Genomic DNA, 27782 nt, shown 5'->3' on the forward strand with positions numbered 1-27782 from the left:
CTGAACATTGAAGGAACCTGAAGGTGGGCAAGTCCATTAAACTGACACAAAAGAGCAATAAAAAGTAGATTAATTTCAACTTTTGTTCTGCAATCCCCACTTCATCTAAACTAAATGTCTTCAACATCATCTATCTCTTATTCTCCTCCATCCACTTCACACCGCAGGAATTGTTAACCAGTTTAGCGCAGAACTGGTAAGTATTGCCAGAGCTTGAGTTCACTCAAATGCTCTTAAGATCGACTGTCAACTCAATTTTTAGGTAATGAATAACTGCAAACACACTGAAACAAGATGCTTAAAGATTTTTTTTAATTCATTTATTACCTGTGCACAAGAGAAGTAACTACCAATAGAAACTCAAAAGCTATACAGTATTTTTTTACTTGGTGGTTAAAAGTAATTAGAGTATCACATGACCATGAATAGAAGTAATTTTTCCAATTACAAATCAGAATACATGTAAAAATCTCAGTGGAACAAGCCAAATAGCCATAGAAGCAATTCCAGAGCACAGGACTGTGGCTCTTTAATTTGGACAATGACAAAAGTAATTTACAGTTAACTGTGAATATTGAAATAATGTTATAATGCAAGTTTCTGTACAGTTAAATGTAAAGAGACAACCAGAACAGAAATTCTAGCATATTTTAACTGAAGTTGCTTAAGCATTTTTTCTCAGATAGTTACCAAAGATCCTGGACAGTTCTACACCAAATTCAAGTCCTATGACCCTTTTTCCTGTTTTTTTGTTATTTTTTTGTTTTGTTTTGTTTTTTTGTTTTGTGTGTTTTTTGGGGGGTTTTTTTGTTGGTTTTCTTTTTTTTTTTTTTGCGGGGGGGGGTGGGTTGGGGGTTTTTTTGTTGTTGCTTTGGGGGGGGTGTTGTTTATTTTTTTCATTGCTTACAATTTCACTCTATTGTATTGTGTACATCTCTAGAAATTAGCTGTCTCTGTTGTATATATTGTGTTTATACCTTATACAAATTAAAGCAAAAAATGGTAGATTACTGAAGTGGTATAAATCTTCCAGCATTTTGCTAGTCAAGGAAAAAAAACATGCCAAAATCACAATAAGCAGTATTGGTACCCACAGCTTCAATTAATTTGTTTCCTTTTTAATGTGTAATCTACATAAATTACTACTGAAGGATACTGTTTAATTAGTAAATAAATTGGCCATTTGTAGGTCAGACAAAACTTGTTCATCCAACTGTGAAAGCTGATACTGTTTCCAAAAAATCACAAATGATGCTGAACAGAAGAACTGATGCACTCAAAAGTGAAAATGCATTGATTCCCAATGTCTGAAGAAAACTACTGCACTCCACCTTCAAATGCATCAGACTGGTTTTAGTTATAACAAGACAATCCCAAGAGTCAGAATGAAATAAAGCAATTTGAAAGATTAAAGAGCTGTTATCAAAAATAAATTACATTTTTTCAAGTTAAAAGAAACACTGCTATGAAGGCTGAGAGCCAAGCAGCCTTTCAATAGCTGCATTGATGTCTCCTCCTGTTGCTATTAGTGCTTGTAAATTTGCTTCACGGTTCAGAAAGCCCATTGCGCTCAGCTGTTCCAGTTGTTGCTGAAATCGAACTTCTGGATTTTGTAACTGCTAAGAACAAAATTTCAAGCTATAAAAGCATAATATATATTTAGCAAAATACACAATTTAAACACAGGTGGGTTCCGCACCACTCTGTCTTTTCTAATTTTTGACTACACCTTTTTGAAGTTCCAAAAAATATATTCAGATAAATTCAATTAGCAACTAAAGAAATTTTTTTTTTAACAAGTCAGCAACGTCAAATTATCTACACTTCTATACCATTCCTGAACTCCAGGAAAAACTGACTGATAGTGGAGGATCCAAATTAAACTGGGTACATGTATGTCCCATTAACAGTTTCTTAAAGATATGCTTATAGCTGGCTTTTTAAAACAAAACAGAGTTCAACCTAACAGTGTGGAACAGCAAAGATTATGTTGTTGTCAGCAATCTTGAACATCACAGGCTTTGTTTTTCCTCAACATAAAAATCACCTCTTCTGTAACTCTCCCAAGTATCTGCTGACTAAAATTCCCAAAATCCTGATTGTTAGAAAGCTTGAGTCTAAGCCAAACTGTTAGCTGTGCTTTATAGGAAGATCCTGATTACACAAACTCATAGCAAAATTCTGCATTATCTTAATGGTATGACCTTCAGAGGCATGTTTTTAATCAGGGCAGAGGATTTTTTTCAGTATTTACTTGCACAGCTGCAATAGCACTTTTACTCCTCTACTGACCTTTGACTAGAAGCATCCAGTGGTCTCTCCCCTCAACTATCTGTCTTCTTCCCAGTGTTTTACAATTAAGAATTAAAGCAAAAATATCTAGAATATAATAATGTACATTACCTGAGCATTTGCACCAGCAAGTGCCTGCAACATCTGGTGGACAAACTGTTGGTGATCAGGTTCAGCAGTTCCTGAAGCTGGACTTGTATTTTCAGTAGAAACAGAACTAGGTACAGTGGATGCTGTAGGAGCTCCGCTGCTTCCCCCTCCACCCAAACCAGGATTAAACCTGAATAAGTTACAGAAAAAGAAATACATTGCTTGAATAATAAATACTAGTTTGTCTCTTCTCATTAATTAGTGGGTACAAATTCTGTCAAAGAGAGGATAACAATTGGAGTGAAGTACTGAGAAAAAGACCAGAGTTATCACTGTTTAGAATTGCACAGCAGACAAATGTGACAGATTCTAAAAAAAAACTGGTTAAACTAAAAAAGGCAAGAGGATGAATCTTTAATAAAGACTGTATAAATCTCTAAATCTAAAAAGAGTAACCAAAACAAGGGAAGACTTCCTGTCCAAATTTGTAAGATCAATTCTTACCCTGGTATAAGCCCCGGTGCTTCTGTTGCTAATGTCTGCAAGCCCTGCTGAATCTGTAGCAGAGCCTGCATTGCTCTGGGGTTTGACATAGCTGATAACGTGTCAGGATTCTGCATCTAAGAGAAGGAGAGAAACTTCATTATATGTAGATGTTCCAAGGTAATTTTTATTGCTAGATGTCTCATAGAATCTAATTTCAGAACTTGGCTTTTGATTTTGTAGTTGAATATTACAGGAAATCCTTCATTTTTTTTTTCTTCTGTGAGAAAACTTCCATAGAAGGTGATGAATGAACTCTCCAGATGTAGAAAAAGCCTCTTGAACAAAAATTATACAAGGAGAAGTATTTTTCATTACAGACCTCAATCTTTCAAAGGCCATTAAGACTGTGTTAGTACATTATTTTAGAATTAGTCTCCTATATCATACTACTAGTAAGCAACAAGGCTGAACATGATGAAACTTGACCAAAAACTACCTAAGAAAAAGTACTAAGCTCCTTTTTCCGAGCTCATTTCCGATCACAGCAATTTGATTGTGACTATTTCTACATATCTTCTTATCTGTAGTGCTCTTACAGCCTGAAATGTAAACAAACATACTGGAAAATATACCAGCAAGCAAATGTTTAATATTCAAGGATTCTCAGTCTAATGTGACTTCAATTACAAATTGGCTAAATCAAATAATTTAGAAGGCAAATTCTTTTTATTTCTGAAATGAAGCATCCAAAACGCTCATTATTTTAGACACAAAGTCAAAACTAGTAGCTTATGCTTACCTTTGCATAGAGATGCAACAGGTACATGAAAAGCAATGTTTCAGTTACAAATAATATGGTTTTGGTAATCAGACCAAAGAGTATATAGGCTTAGTAATCTTGGCAGCTTTCCCCTGGCAACTAGACCAGATTACTTTTGCTGAAAAACCACATTTGGTTAATGTAGAAATTACAGATTAAGGTGAAACTTCCTCTACTGCAGAGCAGAACTGCAGAACTGGACATGAAGAACTCTCAACTGAGTGCCTAAAGAGACTTCAGAAGAGCAATTAATATTCTCCATTAATCTCTTGGACTTTTATCTTCACGATAGTTAAAAGACAACAAATAAATGTATAGTAGATGGAAAAGATTACTCAGATTTAAAGAGGTAAACATTTTGGGGTCTCCAAAGAAAGCTGCTACAACTACTTTATGAAAATATTTAAATTTTGACTTACTGTCTGATATTTGAAGCTGTCCAACATAAATGCTGGCCCAATAATTCTTAGAGCACTTAGGTGACCTGGATCTCATCTCTATTAATGTTATTAATTCCAGCACCAGCCATTCTTCCCTAGTTCTGCTGGGCAATTGCCCTTAATTACAAAAGATGCCTTCCATTATGCAGATTCCATGGTTTCTGTCTCCCAGTCCCATAATATAAACACAGGTAAATAAGCAAGAAAACACAAGCTGAAATATTACCAACATTCTGAGAATATCCAGCTATTTCTCCACTTCACATCTCACCTACTAATGCTGCTAATCATCTAACTTCAGACAGTGAATACAACAGAGAACTATTTGTGCAGATAAATTCCAAGGGGGTGATAACAGAAAGAGATAGACAAAGGAAATAGATATGATTCCTACTGTGCATTCATTAATTACCAATTACTCACAGATTTCAAAACAAATGTACTAGGTCCTCAGCTACTACTGAGTCACTACAAAGCAGTGGCAATACAAAACACCACAGCCATTCATATGGTTCAAACAATATAAACAGTATCTTCTGAACACTGAACATGCTACTGTAATTCATGTACATGCTCATTATATTACTCATAAAACCTCCCGTGCGCAGTTAGATCTTGGCAACGCATATTTACACTGATTTGCAAGGACTGCCTAATGACAGAACTCATGCAGTGGATTAGGTTGTCAATTCCTACAAGAATATTGCTTGCTTCTATTTAAGAAACAAGTACTACTACACATTGTGGCAACTAATAACAAGCAGATACCTGGGCTGCAAACACAATGTTGGTATGAGCGGAAGACAATGGTGGAGCAATCTCTCCAGGAAAGACTAAAGAACCCATTTCTTTTAAATTAGCTAATGACTTAGGTCTTTCAAGACATGCTCAAGGACCTCTTTTCCAAATATTTAATGCAGTTTGAAGAGGTATGAGAAAAGCATACTGAAACTTTAACTAGTAATGTGAAAAGAACTATTCTTTTTAATTTGTGAAACAAATCTTGTCACAAACAGGTGTTTTCTGGCTGGTGTGCAGTATAACCATTTTATTCCTTCTAAGCAAGAAGCACAAAGAAAAAATCTTAGTGATTGTGCTAGTCACAGATAACAGTCAGGTTTAACTTTTGAAAGAGATGGAGACATTAGCAAGAATATTATCAAGGGACAATCCAACTTAGTATCTAAAGCTAATGAGAATATATTACAGAATCTATCTATTAGCCAAATCAGAGACAGGCACCAGTTTACCAAAAATATTGCTCATTGACTTGAAGACCTTCATTAAGAGCTATTATCTCATCTTACTTGCTGAAGGAAAGTTGGAAGTTGTTGTCTCATTTGTTCCTGAAGTTGAGGATTTCCAACAAATAAAGGATTATTCAACATCATCTATAGGACAAAAACATTTAACTTCAAAGATCAAGCAGTAAAAACCACTGGAGGTTTTCAAACAACTATGGATAATACAGTAATAGTCTATGAAAATTACCTCACAGAAAAATAATCATCTACTCCTTTGGCCAAGACTTTCTGGGGGTGTTTGTCGTTTTTTTGGTTTTTGTTGGGTTTTTGTTTTTTTTTTTTTTTGCTTCACTGGTTCTTTTTTTTCTTGTAAGTGAATGGATTTCCAGATAAAAATAAGGCAGTCTTGCCAAGCATTATAAGAAAATCCTTTTCTGTTGTCTCCACTACAAATCTAAGTAATAGTTTTGCTGTAATATCACCTGAAGTCAAGGACATTTCCAAGAGAGTATTTAACACAAAAGAGGTAATATTTTTTCAATGTCAGTTCAGAATTTGAATTTCAATATTACCATTTTAAATAAAAATTCAGAGCACTTCTACAACACCATTCAAAAAAAAGCATCTCCACTTTTACAGTGAGTCACAGGTCAAAAATGAGAAGTTAAAACCAGAGTAATATCCAGATAGGGCACAAAGTCCCCTCCCTTCACTTCTCCCAGACTAGAGGAGGTATTTATTTACCGTTAGCTCTCTACATTATTTCATAACCAAAGCACTTGTTTTGTCTAATGCTGGATCACAAGTTTAGGGCTGTGCAAAACATACACAACCCCACAATGATTTCTGAAGCAAATCAGGCATGATATCCAGCTACACATTGAAGAAACTCAAGGCAACAAATTGTTGAAAGTAAGCAGCTAATAATTTCATTGACTTAGGAATTAACACTAAAAATTGGCTCATTTGCCACAGGCAATTGTTGAGCTGTTAAGTTTTGTCTTTTTTTACTTTAATACATAATATATTACTATACTAAATGCAATTTACCTGTACTGCAAGATCAGGATTCTGGCTTAACGATTGCATCATGCTTCTCATGTAGGGTGCAGACAACATATTCTGCATAAGTTGTGGATTTTCTGTTATCTGCTGTAATAAGCTCTGCATTCCTGGTGTGTTGAACATACCAGCTTAAAGAAAAGGTAAAGGGCATGTTAGTAAGCATTCTGACTACCATCAGAGAAAGTAGATTATCTAAACCTAGAATATAACCACTTGGTTTTCATGAGTTTAAGACCCTGAAACTTACCTCAGTGCAGTTCTACTTACAGACACATCTACTCTTGAAGTTAAAGACAGGCATTGTACCCAACACTCCCATCAACTATCCACATTATTAGCTGTTTTCCCATTTGCCTTAGAACAGAAAAATTATTACAATACATCTGCAGCCACACTACCTTTACTATTTTAAGGCATCAAGGATAATAAGGTATTATTATCACTCAGATTATTTTTCATTTTTTTTTATTTTTTTCTATTTTTCCTCAGAGGACTTTAATAATGGTAAAATGTTCTACAAAAGTAAATAGCAATAAGAACTGAATACAAAACTCTCTGCCTAATGAAAGAATAATTTCAGTAAGCTTGCAAGTATGTGCAAATATATACAGTTGCAGTAACAAACACACCTCCAAGTCCCAAATTCGGTCCAGTTGAGCTCTGTCCCGTTGTGCCTGAAGTGCTATTTTCAGCATTACTGCTGCCACTGCTCTCACCGCTAGTGCTGGTATTTGTTGTGGAAGTCTGTGAGCTGGACTGAGGAGCCCATGGATTTGGCAGAGGATCTCTATTTTCTGTACGAGATGGCTGATTGTCTCCTCCTGCTGATGCATTGCTTACTAAAGAAGCAAATGGGTTACCTCCAAACTACAAAGGAAAGCAAACACTTATCACCTACAAATTTCTAAATCAGACATGAAAATAAATGTCTATGGCTTCTAATCAGTTGCACTCACTAGTCTACAGTAATTAAAAGTAAATATTGTGAAAAGACACACTGAGAGATACTAGAACCGCCCCCCCCAAAAATTAAATCATGTTTCTTTTTGAAGTAGTGTTGCTACTGCATTGTATTTTGATCAGAGTAAAATTGTGTCTTGCATACTGGTTCCTGACTTGAAAGTCTTTTATTCTTCTCCCCTTCAGTTAAAAGTACCTAAACACCTCCTTAAAAGGATTTTACTGTACCTCCAAATCTTAAGGCAGTGAATTAAATGAATTAAAAATTAAGTAACAAACAAATGTATTAACTTTAAATAGCTTCTCAATCACACAAAGTGATAGCTGTATTTCTTCAGGCTCAGAACAACACAGGATTTTGAAAGCTCTTTCAAGAGTAAAAGGCTACATAACTTCAAGTTTCAAGAACTGTTTTGTCAAGTAAGCATCTGGAAATTTGAATTACTTAAATTCTTTTATGTAAAAAAAAAAAGTATTTCCTTTCTGTGCCATTTGTAACCTTTTCTCACCTGTTCCTGTGCTGCATTCAGTATCGGCTCCTGAATGTCTGTGTACATACGCCGCAAGGCATTGTATCCCCCTGGTATACTTTCAAGGTTGCTCAACGCTCGGTCCTGGTTTCGCATCATTTCCTGCATCATTGCAGGGTTTCTAGCAAGTTCTAGTGTCTAGAGAAGTGGAACGTTTAATCTGCATTAATAAGAAATCCATTCTAAAGTGAAAACGTCAGCATTTGGCAATATCTCAGTTACCCCTGTCTTACTCAGTTTAAAATTATGAATAGAGCTGAATCAACCAGTCAGCGGAGTGTGAATCAACACAATTCAGTATTTAGCCAGCATTCTACCATAATTCTTACTATTTCTAACATCACTACAGCAGGCAGCCTATAGTATGAAATTTAAAATAAATACATACAATTTCAAAAGCATTTATTAATCTCTTTGGGTTTTGGTACATTTTGCTACACAATATATCTTATTTATCTTTTAATTTAAAAAGCATTTAGAATTACCCACAGTGAGACACAACGAAAATATGCAGTATTTTGGAGAATTACTACTTATGGTAAAATTGCTGGCTAGACAACAGGTTTCAAGGGCAGACAGCCACAACCAGTTCTAGCCTCAGAAGACATGTTTTCAATGACTTTCAAAAACTATGCAGCAGATTTTCTGAAATATCAGTCTATTTTGGACATTAACAACACGAAATGTAGACACTGGTTGTCTATAGCAACCTTTTATGGATTTTGACTAAGACTAAATACTTTAAGAATGTTTACACACTCTACTAAGCATGTCCAATTCCTGCTCTGTTGTTTACATAAAAGCAGAATCACAAGTCATGAACTGATCTTTCTACATACCTGTCTCATTATATCTGGATTATTCAGCATGTGACTGATTTCTGGATTTCTCTGTATCAGTTGCTGCATTTGAGGGTTAGCCATAATTAACTGCCTCATCAGGTCGGGATTTGAAAGCATGCTCTGAACAAATGGATTCTCCATTATCTGAACCATCATTTCCGGGTTGGACATAAGTTGTCGCTGCATCTGACTTTGCAACTCGGAGAAGTTTGAAGTATTTAAGCCCAGGCTACTCAGGCCTGCCAAACCTCCAAGGCCACCTTCAAGAGGATGAAAAAATGTGACTGACTATACTTCCAATCACATCCAGATTTTTTCTAAATACAAAACACTTGAACATATCTCATACTTCAAAGTAACAAAAATGAATGGAAAGTCCCATCTTTTTCAAGACTGTTCAGGAGTTATTCACTAAGGGTATGCTTCCTTAAAGAACAAGACACATAACTAAAAATCCAACAAACTTTATTCTTAAATAAAATTTTTTATAATTCTAACAACTTTTCTTCTATTTTTCCGAAGCCAAGATACAAGAAATGTTTGAGTTTGGGGGCTTTAGGTCCATGTCCCACTCCCTCCAGCAACATTTAACAATTGCATTTGTAATAATCATTTATCTGTCTCCTCTTGGTTAGACTATAACAAAGAGTGAACTCCCAATATGTGTAATATTCCCAATTCTACTTAAATGCCTGTGTTCCTGTAGGTAATAATGCACCAAAACCAAATTACATTTTGAATTTTTGTCCTTTGCTGAATCCCGATAAAAAGTTTCAGAAGGTACTAGACAGACCAAAGAACCATTAAAACTTTTAAATCATCTGCTTACTATAATTGGCTTTTCCAATTCTATCTCTTTGCCCCTCCCAAATGCAAAAAAAAAAGACAAAAAAGAATGAAACAAAACCCCACCACAACTATGGAAACAGGTTATAATTTTTAAGTCAACAGACTGCAGCCTCTTCATTCTTAGAAGTGAAGACTCGTAATACTATCAGACTTGAAACCTGAGAAATACTTAATTGTAAGATTAGCAGCAATTTTGTTGCTTTTATTGCAGATCTTGGCCTCATGTCAAAGGTCCAAACTTCTATGATTCATCTGTATTCACATAACAGGAATTCAGATGCACTTTTAAGTAGCACAAGGACACCGGAAGGCATTTCATTACCCATAGGGCCAAAATAAAACATCAGTAGCACCTTACCATTGAAGGTAAAACAGTACAAATCTTGTAGTGAAGTTTGTGGTGAAACACTGGCACAGTTTATCCAGGGAGGTGATGGGTGCCCTATCTCTGGAAACTTTCAAGGTCACATTGGATGGGGCTCTGAGCAACTTAGTCTGGTAAAAGATGCCCCAGCTAATTGTACAGAGGCTGGACTAGATCGCCTTAAAAGATATCCCTTCCAACCCAAACTATTTCATGATTCTATATAAAACTAATGAAACAACTCTCTTCTGGTGACTGACTGATCAGAAACCTTCTACAGCCAATTCAATATATATCTGTAATCAATCTTTTGATTACAGATATCTGACATGTTTGTTTGGGTTTGGGTTTGTTTGGGTTTTGTTTTTCAAGTTTTGTCTACATTGTAATAAAGCTTTGGGGACAATGATCGGAATCCAAGAGAAGATACCCACCATTCTACCTAAGAAATATTCTTACCCAAGCCAAAGGGATTAGTATTTGTTGATGCTGGTGTTGAGGTGCTACTGCTTGATGTTGATGTAGTAGCAGTACTCCCAGTGGTGTTTGCCTGTTGAGTTGGGTGCTCTTGTGATCTAAAAAGAAATTTTAAAACTTTATAGAGTGTAACAAGTTATTTTAAGTAGTGCCATTAAATGTAGCTGAAGTGTTATACTTCAGAATCTTAAATAACATTTTGATTCTTGGTCAAAACCCAGGGATAACCCCAGTTATCACCAGATGACTTCCTCTAATAAATCTTTCTCAGACACCTGTCATGTCATCAGTTTTGCAGAACAGTAGTTTCAAATAGTGAAAAAACAGATCAGTATCACTGCAGCCATTACCACCTTCTCATCCTCTCCCATGATGCTTGCCAATTAATTGTTTTCTCTGTCCTTTAAGGATCCATGTCTTATTTCACTATACTCACATACTACTAATAACATGCCCACACCTTCAAGAAATAAAGCCTGACAAATTTAATGCAGAATTTATTTCATGCCACATCTCTAATAGGGTGCTTTATTGAATGTGAAATTCAATTAATGTCACATTTTATTAGAAGACAAATCTCAAACTCTCAAACCTTTAAGATTTCAAAATAATGATATTACCTGCACTAAATTATGCTGGCTTTAGCTTCATGTGATAATGAAATCACATGAAGCTAAAGCCAGCATAATTTAGCACAGATACTAAAGGCTGCCCAGGCTGTGTAACTGCCACACTCTTCTACTGCAGGCAGAAAGACAAACATTGCCATGTAGTAAAAGAGATCAAGGAATCGAGCTTGAATAAAGCTAACCTGACCTCTCTGTTCTAAAGAAAAGAGACTACTTTGAAATCCAAACCAATTCTCCACTGTGGTTCAACAATCAATAAATGTCTACATTTGCAGTACTACAGAATAAAATACTTTTTAAAACTATGAATTCAGACATCACAAAAATATTTGAGAATTTGGCAGTACGCTAGACTCCATATTTCAGTTCACCTTGAAGGACCTTTCTCCTATAACATAACACTTGCTCTACTCAAGCAAACATCAAAAAATAAATCCAACCATACAAAAAAAAAAAAATGCTTTAAAAGCAGATACTCCTGAGGTTTCTAAGAGTTCTTTAACTTCATTATCAGCAACTGCAAACTTTGAATACAAGATGACTATAACTGGCCAAGCACCTGTAACTTGAATAAGAAAGATTATAGACTGTATACTGATCGTGATTCTCCTGCTAGAGATATTGAGTTTTCTTCCATCTAGAAAACATACACATCTTCCCTCAATAAGCAAAATTAAAAAAAAAAAAAAGCATCAAATCCTATTTGTATTTTTAACTGAGAAACTATTTTGAGAAGCAACTATGCTGCTTCATGTAGTAGACATGAAAGGTTCTCAAAAATGTGACAGAAAAGTAGATGACAGTGAAAGTTGAAGTTCAGTAGCGCTCCCATGCAAATTGGGGCATAGTCTCTGAAGATAATGGTTCATTGTGAGCGTCACAATGAGCCTGTGAGCCTCCAGTCTTTCACCGATATTCCTGTCAAGTGCACATCGCCTTTTATACCCATTTTGCCATTATGTTTCCTCCCAGCACTTGTGAACAAATGACACCTGTTGACCTGGAACTCTATTCAGAAATTCTATATATCTTCACTGCCCATTGCCAATCACTCGCTGCTATTCTGACAGTATAGAAGATAGGTTACAAGATTGCACTGAAAGTCTGTAGCAGTCTGGAAAATGTAGCATAGTAGAAAAAGTAATCTTTTTTTATACAAGCATTTGGCTGGGATATATGAGGGCTGGGATATAGTTTGAAATTAAAAATCTAGTAACATAGTTTGGAAGGGAAAAGATCACTTTCAGATCCAGTTTTGGAAAATAACTTTTACTTTTTCAGATACACAGCAGCAACAGTAACAACAAGAGTCAACAGAAAAGTAAATGGCATAGCATAAAGTACCTGGGAACAAATCAATCTTGATAGTCATGGCCAAAAATCAGCATGTGCCAGGCCACACTGGCAGGATCTAAATCTTGTATTTCAAGACAAGCATAAAATATAAATATTTTAGCAGGAATACAACTGAGATATTTCAGGACAATGCTGATTTTCATTCTCTCCAGCAGGTTTTACCATGTTTTTAGTTTATTCAAGCAAAGCCAGTAGGTGAAAACTTCAATGCATGATTTGAACACAGCACATTTACATGCAAAGGGATCTGTAGCTCTTAGTCCATACTTCATTTTCCCAGACATGATTAAAACATTCTGCAGATCATAGAAATACAGTCTTCTAAAATGATTCAAAAAAAAGCAGGCATGAATGAAGACATGGCGTGCAATGCTGATAAGACAGATGCAGGAACACCTAAAATTCCCCAAAAGCCACACATTTGACATTTGTGTTCCTGAGGGTTCCTCTGCTCAGAGGCAAAGTGCAAGAAGGTCCAAGAGGCTGGCAAGGGTATTTCAGTATGTATAGCTATAGTAGGTCCAAACCCCTCTGAAGACTGTGCAAGTCAAAGCATCCTCCTGGTAGTACTCATGGCACCTCTCTGTCACACTTAAGACTAAGGCAAAAAAAGCAACAAAAAAAATAGCAACAGCAGAATACTCATTCAAATGCAAAAGGAACTGAACGGCAGTATCACCTAATACCATATTCAAGACTGGCATGGCTTGTAACAGACTAAATTTCAGGTGGAGGAAGCACAGGGCAGGAAAGGGAGACCTCCGACAGTACAAACATGTATTTTGACTCCAGGACAGAGAACATAACCCTTCCAGGGCATGAATATAGAACTGAAAGTATCAATTTCAAAAAGTACCTACATTTAATGCTAATGATACTAATTTCAACAAGAATTTGTATTTAATGCTAATGTTACTAGCCATCCTTTGTGTCTTGGTAAGGCCTTGAAAGGGAAAGCCTACTTCTGTTCTCTCCTATACTTCATGCTCTTTCCTTCAACATATGACATTTTCACATCAGAGGGGATCCTCACCATAAACAGAAAAGACCTAAGTAGAACAGAAGCAAAACCACTTTCACGCTAAAAGAATGAATATGTTATTGACTAATATCAAACTGCTTTTGAGGGATCTACTGCTCTACTTGTTGGAAAGATTTTTGGGCACTTCACAGGAAGTACACACACCATAGCTAACTCATACAGCTTTTTTACCATCACTCTAATGCTTCTTCACCAAAGGAAAAAACCAAACCAAACAAAACACCAAAACAAAACAGACCAAAAAAAAACCCCAAAAAAACAACATCCCAAAACTCCTTAAAATCGAAAGTCTATTTAAACAGAAAGTCTATTTAGACTGCTTTATAATAAAGCAGTTCCCAAAAATTTTCTTTCCTTTTTTTACCAAAACAGAGTCTTTACTCAGTGTGTTGGTAAAACAAGGAAAGAAAATTCACTGCAGAGAAAATAAGAAAGAAAAGATTCACTGCAAGTTTTCATATGTGAAAAGAAAATCTGCATAACATATATTAATGGATAGTAAGAGATGATATCTAACAACTGTGAAGCCAAAACATAGCTGGAACAAAAAAAAAAAAAAAAAGCTATATAACAGAAACTAACCAACCAACCAAAAAAATACCCCCAAAAAACAACCTCAAGAAAAACAAAAGTATTTAAAAACATAAACCAAATTAAATATGAAATAAATTTTAAAAACACTGTAATTTCATAATTTCACTGTTGTCCTGCAGCAGCTGTAACTAAGGAGCTGATTAACGTGATTTAGTCAAATCTAGTTTTGCCCAACAGAAAGCTATTAATAATGCAGAGTACTTTAACTTCTCTAGAGGTAAACAGAAGACCACTTGTTATTAAGATTACCTGTTCTGTGTTTTGATAACCAGGTGAACAGTGAGTCCATCATGAATTCCATGCTGAGTCAAAGTATCTTGATCTTTTAAAATTTTTCCAGCAAATATCAACACAAGCTGATCAGTGTGGGACTTGAAACGCTTAGAGATTTCTTCCTTGAACTAAATGAAACAATATTATACATTTATATAATTAAATACTGAACTGCAATTTTTAAAAATAATTAAAGAACAACCTGTTTTTTACATTTGCTATACTACCTCACTGGTATTGCATATTCTGTATTTCACAAACCAGAAATACTTTTGTTTCCTGAAGTTCTTTCTGTCCATAGGAAGATGGGAAATATTTCATTGTTATTCAGAAATAGAAATCTGAAGAATTTCACATCTAGATCATTAGTTACGTAAGTCGTGACAACAAAAATCTGATTTCTTTTGAAGACTACTGTGACTTCAATCAAGCATGCATCCATGATATAAATACCTACTAGTATACACAGTACTTAAACACACCCATATGTATATACATGGCAAAGTACGCAAATAATTATATACTAGCAAATACACACATACAAATGTGCATACCACTGAAACTATCCATTGCTGAAGGATTGATGACACAATGCCATAAAGAGGATAAATCCGTCCAGACTTTTGCTTGAACTGAGCATACTCTCTCCTTAGATGTATTTTTGCTGCCTTCCTTCCATGCGCCAAAACTAGCATTCCTTTCCACACAGACAAAAGTTGTATTTTAGGTGGCTCTGCTTTCTCATTCAATGCATGATACAGCTACATTAAATGAAGTTACAGCCCAGGTCACAGTGAATAAACACATTTTTCATTCATTGAGAAATCATTACCATACAAGACCTTTTACAAAAGAGACTGCTTGCCAAGTGTTAACTGTCAAAAACACCTTAAATAACAGATTAGCTTCATACACTTGATTTTTTTTTTCCTGAGGCAGAGGGAGAAAAATCATCTACGCATATGGAAGACAGAATCCTAAAAACATTGTTGACAAGAAATGTAAAGATCATCTATTTCCAACTCCTCTGCCAAGGGTAGGAACACCTTTCCCTAGACCAGGTTACTCAAAGTTCAGTCTGGCTTTGAATGCTTCCTGCAGTGGGGCATCCACACCTTCTCTGGGCAACCTGTACCAGTGTCTTCACAGTAAAGAATTTCTTCTTAATATTAAAGAGGGCAAAGTGATTACCCTCATATCATCACTCCATGCCTTTGTAAAAAGTCCCTCACCATCTTTCATGTAAGTCCCTTTTGGCCACTGAAAGGCAGATCTAAGGTCTCCTTGGAGCTTCTCTTCTCCATGATGAACAGAAGTCTCTCAGCCTGTGTTGACAGGACATGGACTCCAGCCCCTGATTATCTTGGTGGCCTCTTCCCCACTCACTCCAACAGGTCTGTGTCTTCCTCTGCCGGGGTCTTCAGAGCTGGATGCGGCACTCCAGGAGGAGTCTCACTAGAACAAAGCAGAGGGGCAGAATCCTCCTCGCTCACCCTGCTGGCCAGGTTGCTTTGGATGCAGCCCGGGATACAATCAACTTTCTGGGCTGTGAGAACACATTGCTGGGTCATGTCCAGCCTCTCATCCACCAGCACCTCCAAGTCCTTCTCCTCATGGCTGTTCCCCATCCTGCCTGTATTTGTATTTGGGATTGCCCCAAACCAAGTGTAGGACCTTGCAATTGGCCTTGTTGAACTTCATGAGGTTCACCTCTCAAGCCTGGCAAGGATTGCATCCCTTTCCTCCAGCACCTCATTCATATCACACTGATTGGCACACGTTGTTGGGGTTCACTCAATTCCAATGTCTATATTACTGACAAAGATGTAAAATAGTGCTTGCCCCTGTACTGATCCCTAAGGACACCACTCGTCACTGGTCTCCACTTGGACAATAAGCCATTCACCACAGCCCTTTAAATTCATTATTCACTGAGTAGTCCATTTGTCAAAACCATCTGTCTCCAGTTTAGAGACAAGCAATGTGGCACAGTGTCACTCCACATATGTGCAGGTAGACGATATCACTCACTTTTCCATCACCTGCCACCACTGCAACACCACCACAGGAAACCATCACATTTGTCCTTAGTGAAACTGTGTTGACTGTCACCAATCTTCTCCTTACTTTCCACGTTCCTTAGCATAATTTCGAGAAGGTTCTGTTCCATGATCCTGCTAGGCACTGAGGTAAGACTGACCAACCTGTAGTTCCCTGAGTCTTCCCAATTTCCCTTCCCAAAAATATATGGATGTTCTGTTTTGCCTTTTCCAGTCTGTGGGAACTTCCACGGAGAACTGCTACAACCTTGCAAATATGATGGCTAGTGGCTTAGCTACTTTCTTGCCCAGTTCTCTCAGGGCCCATGGAAGTATCTCATAAGATCCCATGGGTCTTGAAACTGATCTTCTACAGAGGATGGTTCTTCATTCTCCCAGCCCCTGCTTTCACCAACTTGGGCAGTGTGGCTGGAGCATTTGCCAGTGAAGGGAACAGGCTGGGCATCAGACAGTGGTTGCTGAGCCACTGTACTGTGCATCATTTGTTTCTCTTGGGTTTTACTCCTCTCTCTCTCTTGTCCATTGCTATGATTGTTGTTGTTATTTTTATTACTGCTGTTGTTTTAAATATTAAACTGTTCTCATATCAATCACTGAGTTGTTTTTTTTTTTTACTCTCTTCCCCATTTCACTAGGTAGGAGGAAAGTGAGGAAGCAGTTGCATGAGAATTGCTGGCTGGGTTTAAACCATGACAGATTATGACGACGGAAATTCAGGCAGTTCTAGAAAAAATAATTTTGGTCTTGTTTAGGTCTTCAGTTTGCACAACATAACTAAGTAACAGTATCAGTAAATTACAGTTAAAATACTTCATCCACTGGGAAAACCAAAAGCAGAAGGAGTTCAGCATCACTGGCTCCTAATGCAGTGACTCATCCTTTTAAAGATCATGTAACAATTCAACCAACAATGTCAGCTCATTTGCTTTATTGTTCTAAATGCAAGTTTTACTTCATCGCAATAATACTATGCTTTGTGGTACTACAAAGGTATTCAGTCATATCTGGGCATAGAAAAGAACCCAGAGTTGTGAAAATAATGTTTCAACATACTTGAAACCTATGTATTCATGGAAATTAGTTCACTGTACTCCTCTAGTAACTGGATACAGTAAAAATAATGTAAAATCATGTCATTTTTTCCCATGATTATTAGAAAAATACTTGGAGAGAAACACAGTGGGAATCAGACTAAAACACTGGACTAATGTCTAGACAGAGGCCTGGTTTTGCTAGGGAGAAAAGTAAAAAGCATTCTTAACCCAAGTGAGTTGATTCAAGGTTACATTCTCCTCAAAGCATGGCAACTTGTAGATTTAAAACTAATTAGAACAAATTCAAAGCTTGTGCTGTTGAAGGACTTTGCCCAAATTGTCATTATACCTCATGTAAACTTGTTTACATAAACTTTTTTTTTTGCTTTGAAATACAAAAGCAGTATAGTTTTTCATATTGAGAACACTCACTTGCTTTTTAGCAGCACACCAGCACTTCTTTATACTTTCAATTCCATGCCAAATACCATTATCTTCATAGCAACTTAAAAATAATCACCATTAACAAAACTGCCTTTTTTTGCTCACTGTTAAGACATATGGGAAAAAAACCCCAACTCTCTGAAGCAATCCAGGACTTTCAATACACCTGCTCAACTTGATTGCCTCTCAAGCTTTTTTCAAGGTACAGATGGACACCATAAAATGCTGATGTCTAGTGTAGAACAAATGCATACTGGTGCCTGAACTACTTAAACACTTTGTGACCAAACAAAGCAAATATCTGAATACACATCAAGTAGAACAGCTGACTAAACCAGATATTGTTTTGCACTGTCACTTTCCAGAGCAGATCCACAATTTAAACATTAATGTATTAACATCTGACAACCTGGCCTTGGAAGAACCTGGTAAAGTGTTATTCCAGGTAAAGTGAAAGTATTAACATTCAAACTCTCCTTTGACATATTACAACCATATAATGTTTCAAAAGCTTCTGTTGACTCATTTTATGATGTCACCAACTGTATGATTATTACAGCAACTGTAATAATCTTATTATCCACTCACAAAACAAAGTGTTGTGATAAAGTAATAAAAAGAGGAAAACAAATAAATTTAAAAATACTTTCCCAAATTCTCTCAACCTCAGCTTAGTAAGTCATATTTAAAAATTAAATTACAGTAACAACCTGGAAGACGTCTTGGGCAATTAACATCCAAGTCCATTGAAAGTAACATAAAACAGGTCCCTAAAAACTTCAACTACTTTGACAATGTTAAGCTACAAATTTACCTAGATGACTGTGAAAAAAAGTAAGGTTGCTGACTCTCCCCACAGGAAACTCTTTTTTGAACACAATAGAGGTGGCCATGGAAGCAAATGTTTGTACATAGAAGGCTGAACTGCAGTTTTCATTCTCAGCAGTTTCTCAAATAGTTCTACTACAAAAAGAGATTTTGAAACAGCATTACCTTATTTGGCGTTGCTGTTTCAAAACACGCCCGTAATATTTAAACTTTCAACTGTCATTCTTAACAACATACACAGTTAAGCATATTGACTGAACTACAGTCTGTTTTACACCCACACTGAGCAGTCTCAGAAGTAAACTTTGATGAGCTCCAGCTTTCTTTTATACAACATAATTAATGGTTACATGTCGCCTTGACCCGAGAAGTAAGGAACCAAACACACTCATGGCCACAGCTGATAGCTGTGGTTTCTTTTTGGCATGAATCATGACCTGGACATCGTACAACTGACTTATAGTGAATCAGTAAAAACAGGGCTTCATTGCACAACTCTAGGACACTATACAGGAAGGAAGACAAGAATTCGCCATTTCAAGCAGGAATACAAGCACTTTTGGCCCACAACAGATAAAGCATAGCTAGAAAGAACACATAAAATAAGGCTCCTATGTAAGAGTACTGTCTTCCAGGTCTTAATGGAGTTACTATCTTATGGTGGCTTTGCCAATGACCCATGCTAGTTTCATAATAAAATTATTTCCTCAAATGTCTGCAATCAAATGAAACTCACAAAAAACCCCACATTTCAAAACTCAAAGTCAGACTCTTGATGAGCTTAAAAGGCTAGCAGTGCATAAAGGGCAAACTGCAGCAGCGCATGGTATTGGTAAAGAGCTCACAACTCAAGCTCTAGCCATTTCTATTCCCTTCAGGGATTCTTCAGCAAGCCACTACACTTCTCCAAGCCTTTGTTTGGAGGGAGAGGCAACGCTTCTTCCATAAAAGCACTTCGCAATCTACTCTCTCCCTGTTTTGTTATGTACCTGATCACTGGCAAAGCAATACAAACCAAAAATAAGCACTGTCCTGGCTCAGGCCAAGAAAGGGGTAATGTGGAAACCCAGGGCACTGGGGATATTTTTCTGTCTGCTCTGGGGTGCCCTGACCCCCAGGGGAGCACTGACTTTGAGCCTCATTCATGGAGAAAGTTTCCTAGACTTCAAAATAAGACTAGAATCCACAAAAGTGTGAAATAGATTATAGAGAGTAGTGTAGGTGTATCACTTGGTGAGAAATTTAGGTTTTGGGATTTTTAGTATGTTGTGGATGCAAGCAAGATGGAGGGCACAGGGTGTCATCCTTGGTTTCTTCTTCATGCTTCTTCCTTCTTCACGGGTTTGGGTGGCATTCTGTAATTGGGCAGAAAGCCCGCATTGTGGGCTCTTTGGGATCAGTCCTTGGGTTAAAAGGGAAAATAATCTAGTCAGTTCTTAATTGGATAGTTTAGTTTTAAAAGACATTGTAATAAGAGATTGTTAGCCATTTTGTGCCTTAATGAAAAGCTGCCAAACTCACAGTAGTGAGTCTGTTTTACTGATAAGAAATAATAAACACTTGAGTCTGAACTACCATCTCAAGTGCCTTCAATCCAGACCCAGAGAAACTGACCACTGGTATCGCCACAGGTTAATTTTTGCAGAAGCCAGGAGGGGGTATGGCTTGGACCCAGAGGTTATTCTATACCACCTCTTGTCCTTGACAGCAGCTGGGGAAATGCAATCTCTTCCACAGAGAAGGGGAGAAGGGGTTCTGGTCAAGAAAACATGGTGGAGGGAGATGTCCAGTATTGTCAGTAATCAAGGGAGTTTTTTTGTGTCAATCATTGATTTTCTTGCACCCTCTGTCATTAGTATTGTTGCTGTTAATATTTGTTTTCTTATCTCATTACTGTTTCCAGTAAATTGTTCTTATCTCGACCTGTGATCTTGACCTTTTGTGCTTCCAACTCTCCCCTCCAGCATGCCTTGGGTTGACTGACAACTTAAGAAGAGTGAAAAGAGAAAAAAGCTTTGTAAGTTACAGGCCACTATGATTCAAGTTAATTCATTGAGGTTTTAGCACTTCGAAAAAATAGAAAATGCTTCAACTTTTCTCGGGGTGGGGTGGGGGGAGAGAGAGGAAAAGGTGGAGAGAGGGAGGGAGAGAGCCAGTGTGGTTTGGAAAGTCTCAGTGGGGTCACTGAGTTAGGGAGTAACACTCCTAGAAAAAAAAACACAGTTTAGGAAGAGCGAAAATCAGTGTGTTACCAAGATTATTTTTGCACCTAATACAAAACACAGCACCATATCAACTACTAAGAAGATTAGCTCTATTCCAGTCAAAATCAGTCACCAAAGATATGTCACCATATCTTCCAAATTCTTAAGATTTTACCCTATCTTTACTCCCAGACAATGACCCTTTTTACAGAGACAAGGTTTATAGTCACTTGATTAAAATATTGATTGGTTTTTAAAATCTTTACATGACACTTTTACCAGAGCTAATTATTCATTAAGATGTTCTATGCTGTTGGCAATTTTGAACTGTACACATGGCAATTTTTTAAAACTGTGTGACACCCCTGACTGAGTGATTTTAGGTGAGGGATTTTAGCAAAACAAACTCACAGGACAAATGCATCTGACATAGATAATGTTTTTTAAAAATAATTTAAAATATGAATGTCTTACTATTATGCAGAGAGGTATCTACACAAAAGACACTTCAACTACTACTTAATTAGGTTTTCTTATTTTACTCTGTTTGCCAGTATTTTATCAGAAAACACCTCTTGAGTACTATGGCCACTGATAACTCTGAGTTACATCTACCTAAGCCAATGAAAGTCAATATACTTTTACTTCTGAAGGTTCTTCTATCAAATAATCACCTACCATTGCTCTAAAACAATTCTGCCCAGGTTAAGAAAGAAGTATAATCAGAGTATACCACGAGGCAGACTCCATAAAGAATCACACAGATGTGTTACAAAGCACTGAGACACCAGACGATGGAAAATCTAACACTAAATGCTTTGTGTATGTACGTGCCTTGAGACACCTGAGAAACGACAGAAACCTGAATCACAATCCTGGAAACAAAGAGCAGACTGGATTCCACTATATTGTTTCAACCTATTTTGTTTGTAGCATTCAGTAATCCCTGGACTACAGAAAAACAGTGAAACAGAACTGGATCATGGTAAAAGAATTGTTCCTAAAATACAGTTTCTTGAAAGGGAAAACATTACATAGAATACTAAAAGCATATGCAAACCAGGAAAGATGCTCCACTACCAAACTACCCAAAGCTTTAACAATTTAACATTTACACCTGTGTGTTCTTCATAAACCAGAAGATTACAAATTTGGGATTATGAGATCCAGGCACAAAAATGAAATCCTGGATTTATGGATTTAAAGTTTCAACCATAAACAGTACTGTAATTTCAATCAAAAATTTAGAAGCTTTCCACTTGACAAAAATCAGTAGTCTCAACACAGTGGATACAAGTACACTTAAAATTAAGTAATTCAAGGATTTTTATCTATAATTTAGTCTAGTGCAGAAAGCACATTTGTGTTCACCTACTTTAAAAAACACTAGAAACTGTGAAATATGCTTTTACTGAAAACTGTATTTCACACTGAAGAGATTTCTATTTAAAGGCTGAAGCTAAACAAAAAAGGGGGGGGTGGGGGGGCAAGCCCTAAACCTGCAAAAGGATCTAATCTGTTTTCTGTGGAGCTAAACTCAATTTCACTAACTCTTCCTGGTGGGCAGTGCTCTGAAATTTTCATATAATCAAAGGACAGGCAATCATTCTCTGAAAGAACTTTAAGTTTCTGAAATTATTAGCACAGATTTACTGTATCCACTGTTTGTTGGCCCAGCAGTTAATAACACACAGCTAGACGTGTTACTCAGGCTCAGAGTTGGAAGGCTCACAGAATGGACTACTGAGTATCTTTCAGTGTGCTACACATGCACAGACAGTAATTCTGGACCAGTTATAATTAACTGACAAATACAGCAGATGTCAACACAGGGAACTAAAACAGCATCAAGAAGCATTAGCAAGCTTTAACTCTTCTAAAACTCCCTTATTCTAAATTATGAAGGTAAAAAAACTTTTTCCACGTAACCAGTTCCAACACCTCAATACTCAAACAATTCAAGGCACCCACTAAGACATGAATCACTCCTAAAATGAGCAAACTTTTTCTTTATATACAGGCTTTACCAAACACATTAAGATAACTCTGTTAAGCAAGAAATTGCAAAGACTGTACTGCCACAAACTCAGAAAAGAAACCAACGGAAGAAAACACAAGACAAGAGACAGTTTTAGTGAGCTGGAGTATCAGCACTGTCAGGGTCAGCTAAAGTCAACAAATTTATAGGTACTCATCTTTTACCCATCATGTATTCATTAAGTCTCTGCTCTGAGAAAGACCAGTATCATACCCAGTCAAGAATGCAAATATTTGGTCCTTCTCCTAATACTGAGCCAAACTGTGCTAAGCACAATCAAATAATTTTCAAAGAAAAGACAGACAGCAGTTTAAATCAACTGATCTCCCAGAGTAGCTTTGTACTTAGTTTGTTTTCCATACCAATCTGCATACTCAGTGTTCTAGCTGCACAACACATGATCACAGTAACAAATCTATTCTGCTGAAGTCTTCCAATACAGGAAGAAATCTTGCAGAAAAGTGGCAGACATGGTTTACATTAATGGGGAAACAAAAAATTTAATTTTTTTACCCCTAAATTTGTGATGACACAAACTATTTTCCTAGAAAATCTAGGTTCATGTTCTAGCAGTGTCCTGAAATGACCATATAGAAATAAACAACTCAATTCTTTAAATTCTAATGTTAGCTACAGAAATATTCTGAGGGAGTTTCTTTTGCTGTGTTTTTTTGGCTTTTTTTTCAGTCTACAAGTTACTGGCCCACCTATCTCAACTGTACAAACCACTTGCTGATCACAAATGCATTTGAACAGATGTGCAACTTGCCTGGTATTTGAGATTAACCTATTTTCACGACTGGTTCTAGAAACATTGCATCTACTGTTGATTCTTATTATTATCAACAGCTCATTTTTGCAATTTAAGAGAAAAAGCCAATATTAGTCACACTACAGCGACAGTGCATTTTTTAGTGCTGTTACACTGCCTGGGACTTCACTCCAATGGTCAACCCAGCAGGGCAATCCTACTTCACAAGAATTGTTATAACTGCAGACCCAATATATTAACTACAGTTCCAAGAGAGACAACACTCACAGTTTAAGATAACTGTAGTCAACAAAGACATCTGAAGTAGTGTCCTCTGTTAATTCCCTAAACTTGCATGACTGCTTTCAGTAAAAAGTCATACTCTTGACAGGTTGTACAACCATTTCAGTTTATGACAACTGTTACTTTGAAAACCTGGCAGCTCCACTGGTATTCAAATATGAAACAAACCTGTTAAAAGTGAAATGTATTACAAAATTCACAGCCAGAGTAAATCTGTTTATTATTTCCAAAGGACCCAACTAATGGCTGACTGCTTTACAGGACAAACACAATCCTCAGTTAGGTTCAGTTTATGAATCTCTCTTTTGAAATATCCTAACAAAACAAAAGCCCCAAAACTGCAAAGACTTTTACAAAAACTGCATTGATGCTGCTCACAAATCTGTGGAGAACAGAGAAATGAAAAGCACCCCTTTCAGACTGAGATTGCTGGGAAAGCAGTGGACAACATTAAAAAGCAAACACAGTAATTTTACTTTTGGGAGAAATGCCTAGATCAAGCTTGCAGACAGAGTAGCTCACAGCACACAACACTGCAGCTGCCAAAAGACTAGAGAAGACAAGAAAGCAGCTTCAATGCATTGGCAGCTGGATTAAATCACAATGAAACTCAGGTCTGGGACACTTCTAGCCCAAACACTGACATACAAAAGAAAAAAAAAAAAAAGGAAAAAAACCCAACAAACCACAAAACCAAACTGAATGTAGATTAGACTCAATGACAAACAAAAATTGAAAGAAATATTAGCATTTTCTCTATTCACAGCAGCTAGGTGATAAAAAACTCTGACAGTCTAGTTGAAGTGCTAGCACTACGTTTGAAATTTCAGAGCCTTTCCTCCATCTTTTGTATCTCTTCTATTAACGAGACAGCATCCTTCAGCTCACACTTAAAGAATGATGCCAAGTTTTGTATCTAGACATTAGTGGTGCTTTCAGACGTGTAATCTTTTTTTGATGAGGTCTGCAATACCAATGACGCACAAAAAAAAATTGTGGAATACCACAAAATTGCCACATTTCAAGCCATTTCAAGGAGAAAATTGGGAAATCCTATGAAAAATGAAGAAAGTTCTGAATCTAGTGATGTCTACATTCTTTATAAGCAGGACACTGCGTTTTTACATTTTGATAGCATCTTTTCTATGATTTGTTGCTTTCTAATTTAAATAAATGAAGTTTTAGTCAATACTTGCACAGCAAACCTTCTACAAAACTAGAAGACTTGCAGGAAACAGTGTCAATGAATCAGCAGGTGTCACTAGTTCAAGACAGAGGCAGCTGGGGAACAGACTTTCACAGGAAGGCACAAAATCCCTAACACCTTGGTTATCTGACACAGCCACGCCATGCTAAGTACCATATCTGTAACTAGCACACCAAAGTACAGGAGACTGCAGATTTTACAAACACAGTGCAAGGCTACAGCTTCCCAAAGTTGAAGGCTGACTCGCTGTTTTTAAAGACAATGTTAGAACAAAATAAACACTGGAAACAGAGAGATACAAGTGACTGTGTATGTTTTCTACAGTCATGTTAGCCAGCCAGTGAGACAACTATCACCAAAACCAGCCAACTCAACAGGACAACTCACAGCTAGAAAATGAGAGAAGAGAAGGCTTTCGGGTGACCTAATTGTGGCCTTCCAGTACCTGAAGGGAACTTACAGGAAGGATGAGGCAAGACTGTTTGCAAGAACATGTGCTGACAGAACAAGGGGCAATAGCTTCGAAGTGAAAGACAGTAGGTTTAGATTAGCAATTACAAAAAAATTCTTTACTGTGGAGGTGGTGAGGCACTGAAACAGGCTGCCCAGAGAAGCTGTGGATGGCCCATCCCTGGAAGTGTTCCAAGCCAGGTTGAACGGGGCTTTGAGCAACCTGGTCTAGCTGAAGATGTTCCTGCCTACGGCAGGGGAACTGTAAGATTTTTAATGTCTCCTTCCAATGCAAACGATTCTACGACTCAATCACTTCAGGAATAAGCCACATGCACCTTCCAAGTCGGCCCTCTGCGGTGCAACAGAAAAGTCGGTGAGGAGGGTACGAGGCGGCACATTTCTCCACTACCCCCGTTAGCCTCAGATGGCAGCAGTCCTCTTCTGGGCCAGGATCGGTGCTGGTGCTCGACCAACAGCGCTCGGTGCGACTCGGGCAAGCAAAAGCTGCTTTGTCACCGGGCAGGGCCCTCGCCCCGCGCTGCCGGAGGCGGGAGCCGCAGGCCGGCGCTCCCCTGCCGGGCGGCGCTCCGCTCGGCCCCGGCCCCAGCGTGGCCCCGCCGACCCCCCAGCTTCCTCCGCCGCCCCTCACCTGCCGGATGCTGCTGGTCTCGGAAACGGCGAACTCCTCCTTCTCCTTGGGAGTCTTCACCGTAACTTTGATGATCCGCGGCTCGGAGACACCGGCGGAGTCGCGGGTGGGGGAGCCGGGGGAGCCAGGGGGGCCTCCCGCGGGCCCCTCCGCTCTGTCCGACATTGCCGTGTGCGGGCGGGCCGAGGCAGAGCGGGTCGGGGCGAGGCAGAGCGGGTCGGGGCGAGGCAGAGCGGGGCAGGGCGGGGCGGGACGGGACAGGACAGGACGGGACAGGACAAGGCAGGACAGGGCAGCGCGGGACAGGGCAGCGCCGGGCAGGGGGCCTGGCCGCCGGCTCCCGGCGGCTCCAGCCGAGCGCTCCCGCCGCGCCCGCGACACCGGAAACGGCTTGGCTCGGCCGCCGCGCGCCGTGATGACGCAGCACAACGGGGAAGGTACTGGAAAGGGGCACCGCCCGCGCGCGCGGCCGGCACCGCGCGCGCCCCCGAGGGGCCGAGTGCGGCCGCGGGGACTCGGGCCGAGCCGCGTGCCTGAGGCGGAGCCTCCCCGCCGCCTCCCCGCCGCCTCCTTGGCTTTGGGCTGTCACATCCCTGCCCTCTGGCCATTTCCCACCTCTGCGGACGTTACTTTGTGCTTCTACGGACATCGCTCCGTCTGGAGTGCCGTGTCCAGTTCTGGGCTCCTCAGTACAGGAGAGACAGGGAGCTGATGGAGAGGGTCCAACAGAGGGTCACAAAGATAATTTGGGGTTTGAAATATCTCTCGTATGAGGAGAGACTGCAAAACTGGGTCTGTTTAGTCTGGAGAAGGCTGAGAGGGGATTCATCAATTCATGTAAATATCTCAAAGGTGGGTGCAAGAGGACGGTACCGGACTCCTTTCAGTGGTGCCCAGTGACTGGACGAGCAATGCCATAAACTCATACACAGGAGATTTCACTTCAGCATGGGGAAGAACTTTACACTTAGGGTGGCAGAGCACTGGAACAGGCTGCCCAGGAAGGTCATGCATTCTCCCTCTCTTGAGGCATTCAAAACCTGTCTGGACATGTTCCTGTGTGACCTGCTCTAGCTGACCCTGCCTTGGCAGAGGGCTTGGCCTGGATGATGATCTCCAGAGGTCCGTGCAGGAAGTCACCAGTTCCCCAGCGAGGGTCTGGGAGGAGCGCAGGTGCTGTCCGGGTAACTGTGGTTTGCTGGAGCTCCGGTCCATAAGACATGAGGTGTTACAGAGGCCTGTAGTGAGATGCCGGGGTTTGGTGTTGGAAGATGTAAGGAAACTAACTTGGCATAGTTTGTGAACTTCCATCGATGAAATAATTCAGTACCTCTTGCTTTTAAGTTACTTGGCCCCAGCTAAAGAGTGTGAAATACAAAGCTGTGTTTTGTTTCAGGTGCATCCAGGCAACGTATTTGTGATTGTAATATGTGTGAAAACTGACCTTAGGACAGTTAT

General features: G+C 38.6%; 1 protein-coding gene across 4 annotated transcripts; it reads right to left on the reverse strand.

Annotated features, from left to right (window-relative positions):
- Positions 1-299: 299 nt before the first annotated feature.
- UBQLN1 (ubiquilin 1) lies at positions 300-26719 on the reverse strand. Of its 4 annotated transcripts, none has more exons than XM_084225239.1 (11): positions 26325-26719; positions 14330-14481; positions 10442-10557; positions 8767-9029; positions 7907-8065; positions 7067-7304; positions 6423-6565; positions 5436-5519; positions 2887-3002; positions 2404-2572; positions 300-1616 (listed from the first exon to the last, which is right to left on the reverse strand). In XM_084225239.1, the coding sequence occupies exons 1-11, from the start codon at positions 26487-26489 to the stop codon at positions 1464-1466; spliced, it is 1758 nt and encodes a 585-aa protein (XP_084081365.1). In that variant the 5' UTR covers positions 26490-26719; the 3' UTR covers positions 300-1463. The 4 variants fall into 4 exon arrangements, with proteins under 4 accessions (XP_084081365.1, XP_084081364.1, XP_084081367.1 ...); XM_084225238.1 differs by having other exon boundaries at positions 300-1619; XM_084225241.1 differs by lacking the exon at positions 5436-5519.
- Between the last annotated feature and the right edge of the window lie 1063 nt (positions 26720-27782).

The sequence above is a fragment of the Fringilla coelebs genome (genome assembly GCF_963513975.1).
Source record: "Fringilla coelebs genome assembly, chromosome: Z".
Lineage (NCBI taxonomy): Eukaryota > Metazoa > Chordata > Aves > Passeriformes > Fringillidae > Fringilla > Fringilla coelebs.